Genomic DNA, 18,816 nt, shown 5'->3' with positions numbered 1-18,816 from the left:
TCTGTGCCAGCATTTCCCAATCTGGCATCCTCCTTGTGTTTTGGACTTCAGATGATCCAGGTGTTTTATACTGTAATTTTATTTTATGTCCTATTAGCATAGCCAACAATAAGGTAAGATGAAAATTACAGCATAAAACACCTGGAGCAACTGAAGTCTAAAACACCAGAATGCCCGGTTGGGAAATGCTGGCACAGAGCATTGCAGATGACTATGTTAGCAGTATTGTACAGTGTGAAAGATGAAACCCAACAAAGAAGTACTTTTTAACTATTTAACCACAACAGCAAGAATAGTATATGCCAGGAAGTGGAGACAACAAGTACCCACAAATAACAATGGCTAAACAAAACTTTGGAAGTGATGAGCATGGACAGATTGACTCAATTCCTAACAAGACACCAAGGAAGACCTAAGAAGGTGACGGATTGGCAACCATTCAAAATATATATGCAGAGAAAAAATAAGACTTTAGTCATATAACTAATATGAAAAGGACACGTCTATGGACTAAGACACAAATAGAAGAAGACGAGGAGGAAAGATATTATTAAAAGATAATACAAACCCAGCGAAGAAGAATGGAAGTACAACTTTTTTGTTTTGTTTGTTTGCTTTTCCCTTTTCTCCTTTTTTCTATTTCTTTTAAGCTTATCTACATAAAATCTCAATAAAAATATCAAAATAAATAAATAAATAAAATTACAGCATAAAACACCTGGAGCACCAGCTTTGAAAAGACTACCCTGTACTAGTTGCTTTACATATTCTATCTTGGAAAGAGAAACTTGAAAACTTAATGTCCAAATTCAATAAATACCTGCTTTCCACATTCTACAGCAGCTGTATTCTGGTATGCATGATCTTAAGACCAGGTTACGGTAAATAAAATCTGTTTTAACCCTAAAACTATGTCACAATATGCCCCCTTTGCCAATAAATGCAAAGATACACGTCACTACCAACTTACCCTAGAATCAGGTAATACAAGAGACTGATAATTCGTAAAGATGTTATACAAGGTCGGTGAAAGAATGCTGCCTTGGGGTTAACTATTCTTTTGCCTCCTCTACCTACTTTTCCTGCCCCAAAACTCCACATAGAAGTTGCAGTTTTCTAGGAGGGTCTGGACAGTTTTTGTAAAATCATAGTCCTGGGTAATAAGGTAGACTTTATGGAGCATTTTTCTATGTTGCACCATGTCATAGGCTGCCGTAAGATCCACAAAAACTGTTCCCGTTATGCAGCCTTTCTCATGGCCTTCCTCAATATGCTCAGTCAGATTAAGAATTTGAGCTGTACAGTATTTCCCTGGTCTGAAACCTGCTTGTTGTGCAATTAGCTTGGGTTCAATCACTGGTCCTAATCGATTTAATAGCATCCTCTCATATACTTTATATAGAATATATATATATATATATATATATATATATATATATATATATAGAGAGAGAGAGAGAGAGAGAGAGAGAGAGAGAGAGAGAGAGAGAGAGGCGTTGGAGACGCCTTTACCAGGTTTTAAAATGGCAATGATCTTAGTTTTCCTCCATACACTGGGAATCTGTGTGCCAAACATTGATTGTAGAATTTCAAAAGCCAGTTTTCAGCTTTGGGGCCCAAGTATTTGATTTGCTCCATCATTAAGTCATCTAGAGCAGATGCTTTACCATTTTTACAGCCACAGCCACCACTCACAAGGAGTTTTATATATGCTGATGATCTTGGCCTAACAACACAAGCAAAAAACTTTGAAACATTTGAAAACCAACTCATTAATGCCTTGAAAGATCTCTCCAGTTACTACAAAAATAACCACCACAAGCCTAACCCTGCCAAGACACAAGTGTGTGCTTTCCACCTAGGTAACCTTGAAGCCAGCAGGAAACTGAAAGTTACCTGGGAAGGCCAAGAGCTCGAACACTGGGTTGTTATGTGTTTTTCAGGCTGTATGGCCATGTTCCAGAAGTATTAACTCCTGATGCCCCCATCTATGGCAGGCATCCTCAGAGGTTGTGAGCTATATCCTCTGAGGATGTCTGCCATAGATGTGGGCGTCAGGAGATAATGCTCTAGAACATGGCCATACAGCCCAAAAAACACACAACAACCCTGTGATTCTGGCTTGAAAGCCTTCGACAGCTCGAACACTATTTCCATCCTAAATATCTTGGTGTCACCTTAGATTGAACATTAACATTTAGGAAACACTGTATGAATACTGGCAGTGCATGGGGTGCAGACACAAAATTAATAAGAACATCAGCCCTGGGGTTGTCTTACTCAACTGCCTGTCCTGTTTGGCATAAGTCTGCCCATGCGAAGCAGGTGGACATAGCACTGAACGAAACATGCAGAATAATCACAGGATGCCTTAAACATACACCTGCTGATAAACTCTATAAGCTAGCTGGCATTGCCTCCCCTGATGTACATTGGGAAGTTTCTGCTAACTGTGAGAGAAATAAGGTCGAACACTGTGAAAACCATACACTGCATGACTATCGGCCTCCTCCCAGTAGACTCAAATCAAGAAAAAGCTTCATGAGAACCATCACTCCCCTTAATGTCCTCCAGCAACAGCAAGAGTATCCCTCTGGACAGCTAAACCAGGCAATCCCAACTGGATGGCCCCCCATGAGGGTCTGCCTTCAGGGGTAAACCAAGAATGGGCAACTTGGAAGTCCCTGAACAGACTCAGAAGCAGAGTGGGCAGATCAAAAGACAACTTGGCACTACCTGGAGGAATCCTCCACCTTATGTGACTGTGGAGCAGAACAAACAACTCTGCATATGTGTGCTTGCCCATGATGTCCTGCCTCATGTACAGAGGAAGAGTTGTTTAAAGCTACCGATAATGCGGTTGCTGTTGTGATCCCTTTAGTTTATGTTTCAAAACTTATTTATTATGCAGTGCTTTTGACACGAAATAAAATAAGGAATACTAGGTGCTTTTCTGTTTTGAACATGAAACTGGCCGGATCCGTAATAGGGCTTTGTGAAACTGTCTCATTTTAAACAGTTTATAATGGTCTTTAGCTGAAGAAGCTCTGCTAAAATTTCTCCTTGGAAGAAAAATTATAAATGGCATAATCCTTTATCAACACCTCTATGTATATCAGAATGTAATTGTATCAGGCTTTTATAAAAATCTGACAGAATACTTGAAGCTTATAGACTTATCTCTTCCTAAGCACGTCACTCAACGTGTTCATCCTGCCTTCATGTTACTGTATGGTAAAAGGCTGTAGGCAGCTTAGACATTAAAACTGGAAACATCTTTTCAAGGATTGCTAAGTCAAGATTGAGCACTTAAGCAGAAGTCACTATTACAGATTTCTCAGTGGCTTCTTGAAGGAGATATTTTCTACAGGTAACCAGCTCACCCAAACCAATATTCCTTTGTGAATACAAAGGTAGAGCAGGAGGCTGCAAAATGGGGGTGAATATGTACCACATACCACACACATGAACTCTAAACAACACACAAGGAAAAAAAAGACACAACACTTGCTTTCTGGGGATAGAAAGTATTCCAAAAGTTAACAAAATAGCCAGATAGAAACTATACCTCATTCCCTACATGGAACTGAGGTCTTTAACGTTACAACAGAAGTTGTAACTTTTTTAGGCCTAAAGCTAAAACACCTACTTTACTCTAGCTGAACCATTAGCCATCTGGTGCTCGGTTCTCATGTATTTGTCCAGAAGACACTTGCTGCTTGGAGAAAATAAAAACTGTGGTTCTTATCTGAAAGGCACCAGGCTGGAGAAGGGCTATTTTAGCTGAACATTATAGCTGTAAACAGTCTCTTCATTATCTGCTTAATTACTCCTACTTGTCTTGAGTTCTGCAAATCTGCTACAATAACTTATCTGTTGCTTCCAATGAGGAACAATTTTTTTGGGTATACTTTCCTTGCAGGATAGCACAGCTGGCTGGAATATTAATATTTTCTCCTTTACCTAATTCAGATAAATGAAAATGAACCTGAAACTAGACAAATTGTACTATGGTAAAATATTCAGATTAAGCATAAGAAAAGAGAAATGATATGAACAGGGCTGTATGTACACTTTTACAGAAGATGAAGCTGGGTACAAGAGTCCATATCTTTGTATATACCTGATGCTCATAATGATCACAGTATGTTTCATGAATAATGGAATGAAGAAAATGTCAAGCATTCATGAGGGTGGTTTCTCAGCTTTGTAAAGCTTTTTGCTAACTCCTAAAATTTAATTTACTATGTAACTGTTCCACTTAAATAATTATTCAAATATTCAAATATTTACCACAGAATTCAGCATCTCTTTACTGAACTTCATGGTGTAGACAAATTCAGACCAAAGTGAGCACTGCCTTGCATATCAGATGGTGGGGACCTTTTATATGCCAACATCCCAATTGTCTTTTTTCTCTCTTGTTGAGCAAACATTCATAAAATGTAGTACTTGGAGTACAAAAATTAAAGTGAAGTTATGTAAGGACACAGAATGCCTCAAAAGTGTGGTTTAGGGGGAAGCAGCACTTATCAATTAATTTTGTTTGATACTGGCACCTGGTGCCATCATGTCCTGGTATGGCCAATGGATTCACAGACACATACAAGATGCTCTAAATTCTTAAGAGCATCCAGCCATTTGAAGATGGACCATGAAATGCACAAAAAACCCTAAAAGTGTACTTTTCTGTTGAGATTGTTCTTTCCTTGTTCTCTTCTCTAGTACAGCTACAACATTAGATAGTTTCAAAAGGGGTAGGATGACTGCAAGTTACCAAGCTGTCTACATCTTACATAGTGCAAATCAAATGTAATTGCTCTTCACCCTTTGCTGCGAATACCACAGATTTTATTCGAAAAAAAAAATCTTTTTTTGTCACCCTCTATTCCCTCAAGTTGGCTATGAACTAGTATACAGTTTTCCCAGAAGGCATATGTCCAAATCAAGTGGTCCCTCTGCTGATGTAGTCTTTTGGGGGTGGTAGTGGCACCGGTGGGGAATACTGTCTTGCTAATACTTAACTTTTACTGGGTACAATATAAAAAAATTCATCACCAAAGTTTAACGAGGCAAGAAGCAAACCCCACCATGTACTAAACATCGCTACAAATTTATTACAGATTTGTTTTTCAAGTACATTTTGAAAAGTAACAACCACTTTTTAAACATGTGAATACAAATTAAACACAAAAATCATACACCCCGGTGGCAATGCAATGAGTACAAAGGGGGAGGGAAGCAGGAGTGAAGGGGAGCAGAGAGACAGAAGCAAGATAGTAAATCCTTTGCACTTGGAGCTGTGGCAGTGGCCATTCCAGCCACAGGAGGTCCAGAGAGCTGCCTAACAGCAACAAACTGGCCCATAGCACCTCTGCTTACAAATATAGATATTTTTTGCTAGGGACGGCCAGGCTGTGTGGCCTAGTCTCCAGGGCCAGTCTGAAGGGCAGAAAGCTCCCTCCTCTGCTGCTAGGTGATTAAATATTTAAATTGAAAGAAAACTTTGTTTAGGGGTGGGGTTAAGGGCAAAGTTGAGACAGCCCCCCCCAGCCCACAATTATGTGGTCTTTTAAGTGGGCTCTGTTTCCCTTGAGGAAGAAATGGTCCAAAGTGGTTCTGCTGTATCACAGAACCAAAAGCCAACTAAGGGACTGATTTGACTACCAAAGCATGGGTGCAAGGAGGACTGCTAGCCCATTGTGCTGGAGGACTAAATGTCACCACTCCCATTAGATAAAGATTTTATAGATCATTAGTCCCTTGTTGGGTAGAGGAAACTTAGGCTGGAAGTTCCCATTCAAACCTCTGACCATGATTAAAAGCAAAGGGCTTTCATTCTTGCAAGGAAGTATTCTATAAAGGAACTGCCAGAAGCAATGTAGTGCCATGGGCTACCAACAAGAGCCAAAGACTGCAGTGAGCAAGCACGCAGAAGGATAGAGAGCTCTCCCACTGACTCATCAGGGGCCAACACCTTCCAGCCTTCTGTGCAAGGGACAGAAGCCTGTAATGGAAGGGAGAAAATGCCACCCCTGCTCAGGGATGGGAAGAGCTTGGGGCATACTGGGAACCCCACCTCCATAGTTAGTTGCCATGCTCCAGAAGAACCCCTGCCCACCTCTAACAAGCTCCCCCTCTGAAGAGACATGCCAGTCCTGCCTTCAGCACAGTATCAGAGGGGAAGCAAGCCTGGGAACTAACAGCTCACTGGCTTGGCTGGCAGGTAGGGAAGGCAGGCAGGCTGGGGAGGAATTACAGCAGCTGGCACGAGGTCTTTTTGCGCCCACGCTTGGCTTGCAGGGCAGCCCGGGTGGCCATCTCAAACACTTCCCGTACCCCATCCTTTGTCTTGGCAGAACATTCCAGGTAGCCAAATGCACCAATCCTGTTGGCCATGTCCCGGCCCTCCTCCGGCTTCACTGGTTCCTAGAATGGGAAAGGAACAGTGATGCCACTTTGGTAATAGAAACAAAAGCATCTACCAATTTTTTTTAATACTAATAATAATAATCCTAAAGGATAGGGTGAAACTGGTACCCCAGAACTTGTTAAAATGGGGACTGTGCAAGTGCAAGCCTCGTTCACTTAAAAAAACACTTGCACAATAGGAAGAAAGCCTCTTGTTTTCTACCTCACCAAGCTCCATTCCAAAATGAATGTGTGTAAGCGGAGAGGGGTCTAGTTCCTCCAAACCATATTAACATGGGCAGGGAAAAGTTAGTTTTGGACTAGAACCTCTCAGCCAGCATGGTTATCTGTAGCACAAGGATAGACAAAGTGGAGCATCCTGCTGACTGGAAGCCCTTGACTCTCTTTTGCAGCAAAGAAAGGGCTGATAAGTATGCTGTGAATGACCAACTGAACTAGCAACTTCCAAACCAGAAGTGGACTTTATGTTGAGTTTAGGGGAATTTCAGGCATTACACAGACAACCAAAAATGCCCCCACCCAATCTGACAATCAGTGAAACCACCCTAAACCCATCACAGTTGACCACACAGGATCTAAGTTCAAAGCATATTAATTGCAATGGCAAAATCATAAAATCCCAGTGAAGGGATGTTAAGGACTCAGCTTCACCTGCTTCATCTTGGCCAGCTCCCGCCGTGTGTGTTCATCATTACGCAAATCCTTCTTGTTTCCCACCAGGATGATAGGCACATTAGGACAGAAATGCTTCACTTCTGGAGTCCATTTCTCAGGGATGTTCTCTGGAATGGCACAAGGACTCAAATCACATTGTAAGCATCAACGAAAGGCAGGCACTGACGCTATTTATCACACCCCAAAGCAAAGACCTAGGAAACTGTAGGAACTGTCACTATCTCCTTCTACCTCTCTCCGTATAACTGAGAAAATGGTGGCACAGTACCGTAGTTAAGTTTTAGTAGCTGAGTCATATATGTATGTTTGAAAGAAATGACAAAAGGCTGCAATATATGGTAATGGTAACATGTCTACCTGCTAAACTTCTTGGTGCTTTGGTGCAGGAAGAAGTGACTGCCAGGAGCACTGCACCCTGTTACTTTCTGCCTTCCCTCTTACTTAAACCAATTAAACCTGTAAAAGGAAAGGAGCCACCCCTGGAAAAGACACACGATCTCTGTCCTCTATAATGATAAGACAAAGGCTCTATCCATCCCACTTTGGTGATGGCAAAAGAGAAAATGCCCCACTTTGCTTTTGCCTTCTCTCCATTCAGCTCCAAGAATCGACTCTGCAGAAAGCTCTACTAGCTGCTTGTGGTTGAGCCTGCTTCATTTTCCTTGAAGCAGGCAATTAACTCTCAGGTAAAATTGCATCAATAGAATGTAGGCAATGTTGGCAATTTTTCCCTTTGCCTGGAGGGCAGGGAGCTCTTCAACAGGAGAGCATCATCAATGGGAAGGAGGGTGAAGACAGCTTCATGTTTGCCGGGGAGGGAAGATTCAATATGGCTTTGCGGCTAGGAGATACTTTATGACATTGCTGAGGAGGAAGAGCACTGCTCAGTGGTAACACATATACTGTCCCCCGCCCACCAACTTCTACTAATCTCAAGGACTAGTACTCTGGAGTGAGGATCATGCTGTCAGCTAAGAATCATGGGATTCTTAAAAAACCAGAATAGGGTCCATTTTCACATTCCACTTCAGCTCAGGGCAATAGCTAACACAAATACTCTAATAACTCTGGGAAACAAAACAGCCTCAATCTCCCTGGGCTTCTCCCACAATCAATTCTCAACAGGACAGGAGAAGGGAAAGACTTACCTAAACTGTCAGGGCTGTCGATGGAAAAACACATGAGGATGACATCTGTGTCTGGGTAAGAAAGAGGTCTCAAACGGTCATAGTCCTCTTGGCCAGCTGTATCCCACAAAGCAAGCTCCACCTGTAGAAGTACAGTCGGATGTCAGCTTTGTCACTCTTTTCAGTTATCACCATGTTCTGCAGAATGAGTGGCTTTAGTGAACAGTCTTTGAACAAAGGCTGAAGGAAGCTGATAATCTGTAGGTCAACCAGAAATGCTGGTTGTCACCAACAAAAATAAGACCCCCAGAAACAACCTGATATTTCATTTCTCTCTGGGTGCAAAGAAAAAGGAGGGTTCTCCAGCCAAATTTCTTTATCCAACAACTCCTGGAAAATCCAATTCCCAAGGCAATATATAAGAAAGCAACATCATGCTACATTTTAAATTTTATTTATTTATTTACTTCATTTCTATCCCGCCTTTCTCTACCCCAGAGGGGGATTCAAGGTGGTTTACAAATACAGCAAAAATCCATCAGTTGATGGGAGCAGTTCTGTGAGTACAACCTGGAGGAAGCAGTTCCCTCTTAGAGACTGTCCCAAGAAATGGGAAGAAAACAGAAATCTTTTTCAGGTTTTCTCATGGAAGGGGAAAACAAATCAGTCTTTTTCAGTTACAGTGATAAGCTGGGTCCCCCAGTAGGAACATAGTCATGTCTCTTGGGCAAACAATTAACATAGTTTGGAGTATAGATCCACATTTTTAGTACTGCAGAGAAATATTTACTGCCACCCCTTCTATCAGGTACAATTCACATTCACAAGAGGACTTCCATATTTTTAAATAGAATATTTTCTGTTATATAGCACTACATTTCAGACTCCTTGTTCATGCATGCCAAATTGGGCATTTTCCAGCTGCAGCCTGACAAGAGCTAGCTTGCAAGTCACAGAGCGCTCCCTATTTGCATGCTATCATAATCAAACTTTACTAGCACATATCCTCAGAGTAGTATTCACACTTTCCCCTTGAAGTACAAACTACTCATAAATCTGTTCCAAAAGTGTGACATACTAGCTACAATATATCACAATGAATAATCAATATTCATAAAACTTTAAAACAGTTCTGAGTTAATAGAACTTCAGATACTGGTATGCGGAAATGTGTAGCCCTCCAGATGTTCCTGAACTGCAACTCTTAACATCCCTAGCTAGCATACCAAGCAATAGGATCTGGAATTTGATACATGCCCCAGTTCAGGGGTCACATGAAGGTATTTAGTGCACCAGCCACCCCTGCAAACAGTCATCAAGTTCCTCCTCATTTCTGTGCTGTGAAAAACTTAAGACACCAGTTGTTCAAGACTGACATGAACCAGCCCCATTACTAAGGAGTCTGTTCTGCAAAGAGCCTCTCAGGCTCTTAAGGTATTACCTGTTTTCCATCCACTTCAATGTCAGCAACGTAGTTCTCAAAAACAGTGGGGACGTAGACTTCTGGGAATTGGTCTTTGCTGAAGACGATAAGGAGGCATGTCTTTCCACAAGCTCCATCTCCTACAATGACGAGTTTCTTGCGTATGGCAGCCATCTCTCCTAAAATGAGAAGAATGTTTTTAATAACATGATAGCTTTAATCCCTGAGTAATAGGAAGCTCCTTATCTAAACACTAAAAACTTTAACAAACCTCCTTGCATCTGGGTTGATAATTAGCAACAGAAGTCAAAAGTTATTCCTTGAATTAGATGCATTTGGTCTTGACACATTTCATTTCTGATCCCTACAGATGAATTAGTTCTCTGAAAGTCCCATGTGGACTTTAAGTATCAAAATCAGAGGGAATATAGATCACCACTATCATTTGAGCCTAAAATAGTTTGATATGAACTACAGCATCCTGACAAAAACAAGCCACTCTAAACATTTCTAGGATTCAAAACATCTATGGGAACTCACCTGCAAAGAACTGAAAGGTTCGCTGAACAGAACAATATGCATTTTACCAAACTGTTGGGATTCCAGATCTGTGAATCTCCCCTTCTATAACTTCAGGCCACACAATGCTAGTAATATCACTCAACTGTGTTTGTTTTCAGTATTACTTAACTGGAAACCCTATTTTAGGTTTACACTTGGTTTTTCTAATACAGTCCCCAATGTAGTTTAGAACACAGACACTAAAACCAGCATCAGTCTCCTTGCTTTCCACATAATGGAGTATCAAGACATATGCAAGAATAATAAGAGCACTGCTAGCTAACAAATGTCCACACTATAGCATTATTCAGTAGAAACAGTATTACTCTCCATATGGAAAATTGTGCAACTTGAACATTATGCACACTGAACCAATTTTCTGAAGTTTTCATATTTTAGCAGTAGCCCTCCTGCCTTTGCTTAACACAAGACTGGAGGGGGAGGGCATAAGCCTTTGGCCACAGAAAACATTACAAAGCCACCATCTGCAATTTTAGTCAGCTTTGCCTAAACACTTTGCAGTGCACACTCCTTGTCTGAAACCAGAATTCAAGTTTTTTTTTTAAAGGAAGACATTAGAGTTTCTTAAGAAGATTAATTCTGCAACCACCACCAATTTACATATTTCAGATACAAAGCATCCTAGATATGTCCTCCCCTCACCATCTCCTTCCCAAAATGATCGTCCAATTCAAAAATTGTCTGCTGATCAAGAATAACTTCTGTCTTAAACAAGGAACCTTTTCACAACATCATCCTCACAGATGGCTAACTGTGTTCCAAGACCCTCAACTTCCTTACTCAAAGAATGAAGCCTAATAGAACAGAACGACAACTCTTTATATTGAATTCCTGTGGAAATCAGGGGGACATATTTCAACTGTGTTCTAAAGCTGCTCATTATCACTAATTTAAAATGGGAATAAAGTCTGAAGAAAAGTCCTATTGAGGTGTTAGCCACATGGATACTTCCTATATTTGGATTCCATGTCCCACTGAGAACACTTTGATGCAACTTATGAAGAAATTAACCGTACACAGAACATAACTGTATTCATAGCACCTTGGGCACAGTCTCAACTATAAAGTAATCCATTTTCTAGGCTACTAGTAAAAGTTGAAAAATTAATATTAAACTCATCACTGAGAAATCAGGAAATAATGAAGACAAAGTATATTTCACCAGCTTTGCAAATGAAAGTACCAATCATAACTGTTACATGTGCTTTGTTCTGTTAAAAAAGATTCAAATTGAGGATTTTTTTAGCTAGCAGTACGTATGTAAACTGAACATGAAAATTATGCTGTATGAGACTGGTGAAGCTACACATGGTCAAATTATTCACAACTCCATATCAATGCCAGAGCTACAGACTGTGGCTTGCCACCTACAGTACAGAAACAGAAAAGCACCAAATACAACTCCAGTTTTCAAATGTTTGTTTCTACTAGCATGCTCACAGCTACTGCATACACTACAGCATTGTCTAATCTTGCAACCCATTCCATGTCTAGCATAAGAAACTTTACACGTATTTAGGTGCCAATCTGGGTTAGTGATTTTTGAGGTAGAAACTCCATATGTGCTCAATTTTGGACTAGAGGTGGAAGCAAAAATGACTAACAACCCCTAAGAAGGAAGACTAAGCTCAAACCCTTTTATGCAATGTTGTGTAACTCTAATTGAGGGCTTCCTCCCTAAAATATGAAAAAGTATTGAGAATGGGGACTTAAGACAAGGGTAGGCAACAATTATGTCTGGGAACCATAACAGATACATCTCTTAATAGAAAGGAGATACAATGTATATTTTCCTCCAGTTATGATTCCATGTGAAAGTTTCCTGTATGACTTCCTTTCAGAGAAAGCTGGAGGTGCACTTCTTCCTTCATTATTGTGTCTGACATGGGTAGGGGATCTCAATCTGTCCACCAGTTCCCCCATCCAGCCTGTGGAGCTTTGCTGCAGGAGGTACCTTACCCCCCCACCTGGTCTATAACGTAAAACAAATGTCTACATGTTCTAGAATAAAAAAATGAACTGGATGAACTTTCAATTTCACAAAGAAAGTTGAAGGAGAATTACCAGCGAACTGAAGTAATCTGTTTGGTGGCAGGAAAGGAAAACCCTGAAAGTTTTCCCCAATTATTCCAAGAACACTCAATTGTTTCATTTCCCACAACTTTTATCAACTTACTCAAACCACACGGTGAAAAAGAGGACAATTATCAGTTCAAACATTTAGCTTCAATATAATACCCAAATCAGCATCCTCTAACTGTGTTGGACTTTACTTCCAGTATACACAAACTAACTGCCATATTGACTGTAGGTATTTGTATCCCAACATATCTGGAGGAACCAAGTTGAACATCTGATCTGTAGACCATTTTTCAAAACTCCTGGAAATAAAAATATACCAACTAGAGAGTCACATGTTTCTCACTTCAACGCAATATATATTTATATTATGAATATCTAAAGCATCAAATACAGAAATGCTGAAAATCCTCATATTTTATCCAGGGATATAGGTCCAAGCTACTTGGCTGACAGCATCCCCTTGTACGAACCTGCCCAAGTCCTAAGATCTTTAGGAGAGGCCCTTCTCTCAGTCCCACCTCTATCTCAAGCTCGGTTGGTGGGAACGAGAGAATGGGCCTTCTCAGTAGCTGCCTCATCGACTCTGGAACTCCCTGCCCAAGGAAGCCAGAATATCCTCGATGTCCTTCCGGCACCAGGCTAAAACCTTTTTATTCAGACAGGCTTTTAAAGATGACGGTGTTTTAAAGATCTGGTCAGGGGGTGCTGTGGTGTTTAACTTTGAATGTGTTTTGATGGATTTTAACTGTGAATTTCTTTAGTGCTGTTTGTGTTTAATTCTGTTTTAATGTTTGCATATTTGTATATTTTAAATTGTATGCTAATGCTTTTATGTCAAGATGCTTTGAGTCTCCTTTGGGAGAGATATAGTGGGATATAAATACATTTTATAATAATAATATAATAAAAATAATAAAGGTAGCTCTATGGATCAACAGGAGGTAAACGGACTCACTCATTATAAGCCACTATATTAACATGTTACATTGGCAAATGTCACATTAACACTGCATATGAAATGGGACTGGATGAGCCACCTGGCATTTCCTTTCGCTTGACTCACCAGATCCAGAACAGAAGCACCTTTCTCTGGGAAAAAAATCACTGCTCAGTTCTGTAACTTGGCACTGGTGATTCATAGCTAAGTCAAGCTGAGCTGGAAGTCTGCATGCTGTTCTTAAAGGCCAGAAGACTTTTATGCCAGGGTTTGGGGTTAGGATGGGAGGAACAGAAAACTCCAGTGACTAACTGGTTTGGACGTGAATTGAGAAGATATTTAAAGCCAAGGAAGTTCCACCCATCTCTGGTGCTCTAAACAATCTTCTCATACACGCTCACAAGGAAGGAGAATTCAATCTGCTTGATCAAGATTTACAGTGACTGCTTTCTTAGAAGGATTTTAAGGTGAGGAATTAACCTCTAGAGTGACTCCTTGTTTCCAGAAAATCTGAAGTGTTTCATGAGAAACTTACTATTTTCTATGGATGACAGAGCCTTCATTGCTTGAAGTATAACTATCCAAAGACTTTTAGCAGAGGAATAAGGAATAGGGGATGTTACCTCACCATCATTTAGCTCTCAAGCAACCTCTCTTTCTAATGTTAGACACTAATTATTAGACAGAACAAAAAAAATCTTCATGAGCAGAAACTCTCTAGTTAAAGAATGCTTGGTGAAATAAATTATTCTCATCTAATATTACTAGGGCCAGTATCCCCAAGTAACTTAGCATGTTGGAAAATAATTGTATCATGATTTGAGGATGGGGTGGGGGTGGTTATGGCAGACAAGAAAAAAATACACTTCCCGGTAATTAAGCAGCACTCAAATTCTACTGCAGGGAATCCAACCATGCCTTCCACAGAGCAACTCCATCTAGGCAACGGATACTCAAGATAGTTGCTGATTCCATGGAAAGGAGCCTTCTTATTGAACTACCTTTTTCTTCATCTATCATGTGGATATAATATCACATTCTTTCTACTGCTCCCTTAGGATTTATAAAAAAGGAATTTCAGCATCCTTTCCAGACTCCTTCAAAATGCATTGAGACATTGCTCTAGAAAGACAGTTATTTTGGCAATGGACCAGATTCCTTGAGTACATTTTACTCAAGATTGGCAAAAATAATAAATGCACACAAAAGACAATGCAACGGAGTATTCTGAAATTAATTATTGCAAGAATCTAGCAGAACTGTGTCTCTCAAGAAAGTTAAGTGTCTTCAAATCTGAAAAGTATGCATTTTCATGTAGAAGAAAGTTTAAATTTCAAGGAACTACTCTATACACTCTTCTTGAACCACAAATGAAAAAGTTAGTTGCCTAAATATGATTCCCCCCATGCTGGTGATAATCACTATATAAGGTTAAGAGTGTTATTAACTATATTGCTGGACAGCCAAATGACTTTTGACAACTGTAGATAGAGAGACAAGGGAAGAGACAGGAAAAAGTAGGGAAATGTACTTTCTATTCTGATCCTCTTCACACTGAAGGGTTTTGTTTTCCTTTATTTCTTCCCTTAAAAATAGGACATTTTAAGAAGATCTCTCCTATGTTTAACTTTGAAATTTGGAACAGTGATGTTATTGCTATAGAAGTACTAAACAGATACACCGGATATTTAAAGGTAATAATAGTAGAGGAGATGTTAATAAAATAGCATTTATAGATCTTAAAAAATAATACTTGGGTCCAAACCCAAAATCTGCCAAGGATATTCTTCCTTAATCATGATGGCAAGGCCTTCATGTAACAGCATTGGATTTTCTCATCGATTGCATCAAATGAAATAAACTGACTAATATCTGCATTTACCAAGTCAAAGAACCATCTAACAAGTGAAAAGTGTTCCAAGTCTCAGTGGATGCAACTTTTCCATTTTCTAAAGTATATGAAGCTCAAAGAAAAGTTCAGAATCAAAAACGATCACTGCTTCAGGCACTAATTATGAAAATTAATTTTACTTCTTTGCAATTGCAATTATGACAATTGCAGCTTGCTCCTGCTTATGTCAAATCAGGGCCCATCAAGAGATGATTCTGACTTTCAGTTGAGTGTACAGGCAGTCCATGAGTTACAAACATTTGACTTACATCTGACTTCTAGTTAAAAACAGGTGAGACAACAGGAAGTGAAAGAAATCTACCCCTTGGAAGGAAAACTTACTCCCGGAAGCGTTATCATGAAAAAGGGGTATCTCCACTGAAGCTTTATCACCATTTCTTGCTTCCACAACTTGCCAAAATTTTCAAAATCCAATTGTCACAGAGACAGAAGGTGAGACAAAATCTTCCAAATAGGGGTACTGACAGAAAAAAGTTAGCCCTTCCAAATGCTATCCAAAGCTAGTTAGCTGTACGTATGTATGTCTGGAATTACTTAAAATGTACCTGTTCTGACTTACATAGAAATTCAATTTAAGAACAAACCTATAGAATTTACCTTGTTCGTAACTTGGGGACTCCCTTGTACATACGCAATTGGTATCTTCACTATGTGCAATGTATAATATCAAAGTTTACCAACAGTCCTTTGTTGGTATTAGAGGAACACTTGACTTCAATGGTTCTTCATAAGGTATCTTTAAGTCTTGTAACATTGAGTTCTACATAGTAAAGGTAAAGGTTTCCCCTGATGTTAAGTCCAGTCTGGGGGTTGGTGCTCATCTCCATTTCTAAGCTGAAGAGCCGGCGTTATCTGTAGACACCTCCAAGGTCATGTGGCCGGCATGACTACATGGAGCACCATTACCTTCCCGCCGGAGCAGTACCAATTGATCTACTCACATTTGCATGTTTTCGAACTGCTAGGTTGGTAGAAGTTGGAGCAACAGCGGGTGCTCACTCTGCTCCCGGGATTTGAACCTGCGACCTTTCGGTCTGCAAGTTCAGCAGCTCAGTGCTTTAACACACTTCCCCACCAGGGCTCACTGAGTTCTACATACTGAAGACCAAAGAGTAAAGCCTTCTTTTCTCAACTAAGTTGATGATCTCACTGTAAAATATTATTTTCTAACTACCAATAGCCAAGATACTTTGGGTGTGGCAGCATAGAGGAGGCTCAAGCCATTGAATAAAAACAATACCTCTTACACAATTCCTACATATTAAAGAGTACAACGTTCTCACTTTGGTAATGTATTATAGTATTGACATGTAATTTATTTTAACAAAGACCTTCTGAAAATATGAAATTATTAATGAAATGGGAGATGAGAGAGGCCTTCCACAAGGATGGTTAAAACATCAAAACATCCGGGCGTCCCCTGGGCAACATCCTTGCATACGGCCAATACTCTCACACCAGAAGCAACCTGCAGGTTTTCAAGTTGCTCCTGACACAGAAAAAAAATTAATTAAGGGGACTATTTTTTCACATTTTCACCATATTTTTCCTTGGTCAATGCTCTATCACAATAATACACACCATATATCAATCAAAGACAGGAAAACATATACAGAGAATATGTAGCATCCGTGTGTTTAGATCAGAATTTCAGGATGAAAACAAGGCCACACAAGAAGAGAATTGGGGCCTCCATGGCCTCCTACTTCTGGCCCGTGTAACACAAACCGGAATCCAGACGTGCATTATTGTGCTTTTTACTTCTTAAGGCGTGTAAAATGGAGATTTCCGAACACAAACCGGAAACCAAGGGGCGGGAGTGCGCGCCGTATCTTTTCCATGTCACCCTCTCCTCAAACTACAAGATGCAGCCGCGCATGCGCGAGGGGTCTATGAAAGCTTTGATAACCGAACCTCTTCAGCCAATCAATGCGCGTCAAACCTACTCCCTCTTCCCCCTCCCCCCCCCGCCACCGACTCGAAGCGGTGCGCGCGACTCGCCCTGAAACCAGCCGTTTCCTTCGCGCATGCGCCTATCAGGCTTTCCCCATTTCTCTTCAGGTCTCACCCTCGCCGACAAGCCAACTTTTTAACAGCAGCTTTTTTGTTAAGGTTAAACTTTCAATTTTAAAGTTTAGCTTCTTCCACGCTTCTCAAAATAATATATACTTCTTAGGAACTATATAAATTTTCGCCTTACCAAGTTGGCTTTATCGGCCACCTCCACCGCCGGCTCCGCCCGGCTCACTCGCCACCGCCACCCGGACTCTCCACAGCTGCCCCTCACAGGCCCCACCCACCACGTGATTGACAAGGACCGGTACCCAATGGCGTGACACTAAAGGAACGTCTCACTTTCCTACCGTCGTATAAAGGAAAGCTGGTTCCGCCCCGCCTTCAGATTGACAACAGACCACAGCCAATGGGAAAGCACCCGTCTCGAGTTTGGTCATGTCATCGGGCGCTGTCTGATTCCGGAATGATAGACCACGGCTACCAATCGGGGCCTGCCTGCCAGAATATAAGAGGGATATACCCAATAGCAGACGGAGGGCGGGAGTTCACCTCACAAGACCGAGCTGCAACTGGTCGCCCGCAATGACAAATGGAAACGTGTTATGAACGAAAGCCCCCTGGTGATTTCCCGACAAAGGCGGGACCAGGCGTCCAAAGGGCCACGCCCGCTGTCTGGCACGTGGTCAGCGGGAGCCAATAGTAGCGCTTGTTGCAATCCTATGCCTTGGGATAGCTCGCTCGCTCCCCACAAGATGGGCTTCCCGCCCAACTGTTGCTCGGGAAGGAAAGGAGACAAAGTGGTCTCCTTGGGCAGCCATTTTGGAAGCCCAGAGGCCGGCCTATTCCTGCTCACCTGCTTTACCCAAGGGTTGTTTATCCATATACACAGGTTTCTGGGAGGAACCTTTGGACCTGTTCCCAGAAGCCCCAGCCAGCTTATCCAATAGCCAGGAATTGTGGGAGCTGAAGTCCAAAACATACTCTATCATTGTGTTTTGAGCTTGACCACATCTATGTTGTTTATTCGTTCAGTCGCTTCCAACTCTTCATGACCTCATAGACCAGAACATGTCAGGTTTCCTGTCGGCCGTCGCTGCCCCGTTTCTTCAAGGTCAAACCAGTCACTTCAAGGATACCGTCCATCCATCTCGCCCTTGGTCGGCCCCTCTTCCTTTTAACTTCCCTTTTTCCCAGCATCATTATCTTCTCCAAGCTTTCCTGCCTTCTCATTATGTGGCCAAAGTACTTCATCTTTGCCTCTAATATCCTTCCCTCCAGTGAGCAGTCGGGCTTTATTTCCTGAGGATGGACTGGTTGGATCTTCTTGCGGTCCAAGGCACTCTCAGGATTTTCCTCCAAACCAGAGTAGAGTTCAAAAGCATCCTTTGCTCAGCCTTCCTTATGGTCCAGCTCTTGCATTCATAGGTTACTACAATGAATACAAATGCTTTAACTATGTGGACCTTCACTGCCAGTGCGATAGCTCTGCTCTTCACTATTTTATCGAGATTGGTCATTGCTCTCCTCCCAAGAAGTCTTCTGATTTCCTGGCTGCAGTCTGAGTCTGCAGTAATCTTCACACCTAGAAATACAAAGTCTGTCACTGCCTCCATGTTTTCTTCCTCTATTT

At 41.2% G+C, this 18,816-nt stretch overlaps 1 protein-coding gene across 1 annotated transcript; it reads right to left on the bottom strand.

Moving 5' to 3' along the window:
* Positions 1-5,094: 5,094 nt before the first annotated feature.
* On the bottom strand, positions 5,095-17,527 carry LOC100552508 (transforming protein RhoA). Its single transcript, XM_008103558.3, has 5 exons — positions 17,371-17,527; positions 9,676-9,836; positions 8,256-8,376; positions 7,084-7,214; positions 5,095-6,429 (listed from the first exon to the last, which is right to left on the bottom strand). Exons 2-5 carry the CDS (start codon positions 9,829-9,831, stop codon positions 6,256-6,258), a joined length of 582 nt encoding a protein of 193 aa, XP_008101765.1. The 5' UTR covers positions 9,832-9,836; positions 17,371-17,527; the 3' UTR covers positions 5,095-6,255.
* Between the last annotated feature and the right edge of the window lie 1,289 nt (positions 17,528-18,816).

The sequence above is a fragment of the Anolis carolinensis genome, chromosome 2 (assembly GCF_035594765.1).
Source record: "Anolis carolinensis isolate JA03-04 chromosome 2, rAnoCar3.1.pri, whole genome shotgun sequence".
In the NCBI taxonomy this organism is placed as follows: domain Eukaryota; kingdom Metazoa; phylum Chordata; class Lepidosauria; order Squamata; family Dactyloidae; genus Anolis; species Anolis carolinensis.
The sequence above is the reverse complement of the archived record's forward strand: the minus strand, read 5'-3'. Positions and strand labels throughout refer to the sequence as shown.

Bases quoted from the DNA above. Each gene is read 5' to 3' on its own strand.
- LOC100552508 (XM_008103558.3), bottom strand. From the start codon at position 9,831: ATGGCTGCCATACGCAAGAAACTCGTCATTGTAGGAGATGGAGCTTGT. The intron at 8,377-9,675 runs GTAATACCTTAA...GTACTTCTACAG, and splicing joins TTGAAGTGGATGGAAAACAG to GTGGAGCTTGCTTTGTGGGA. The intron at 6,430-7,083 runs GTGAAGCTGAGT...TTCCCATTCTAG, and splicing joins AGCTGGCCAAGATGAAGCAG to GAACCAGTGAAGCCGGAGGA.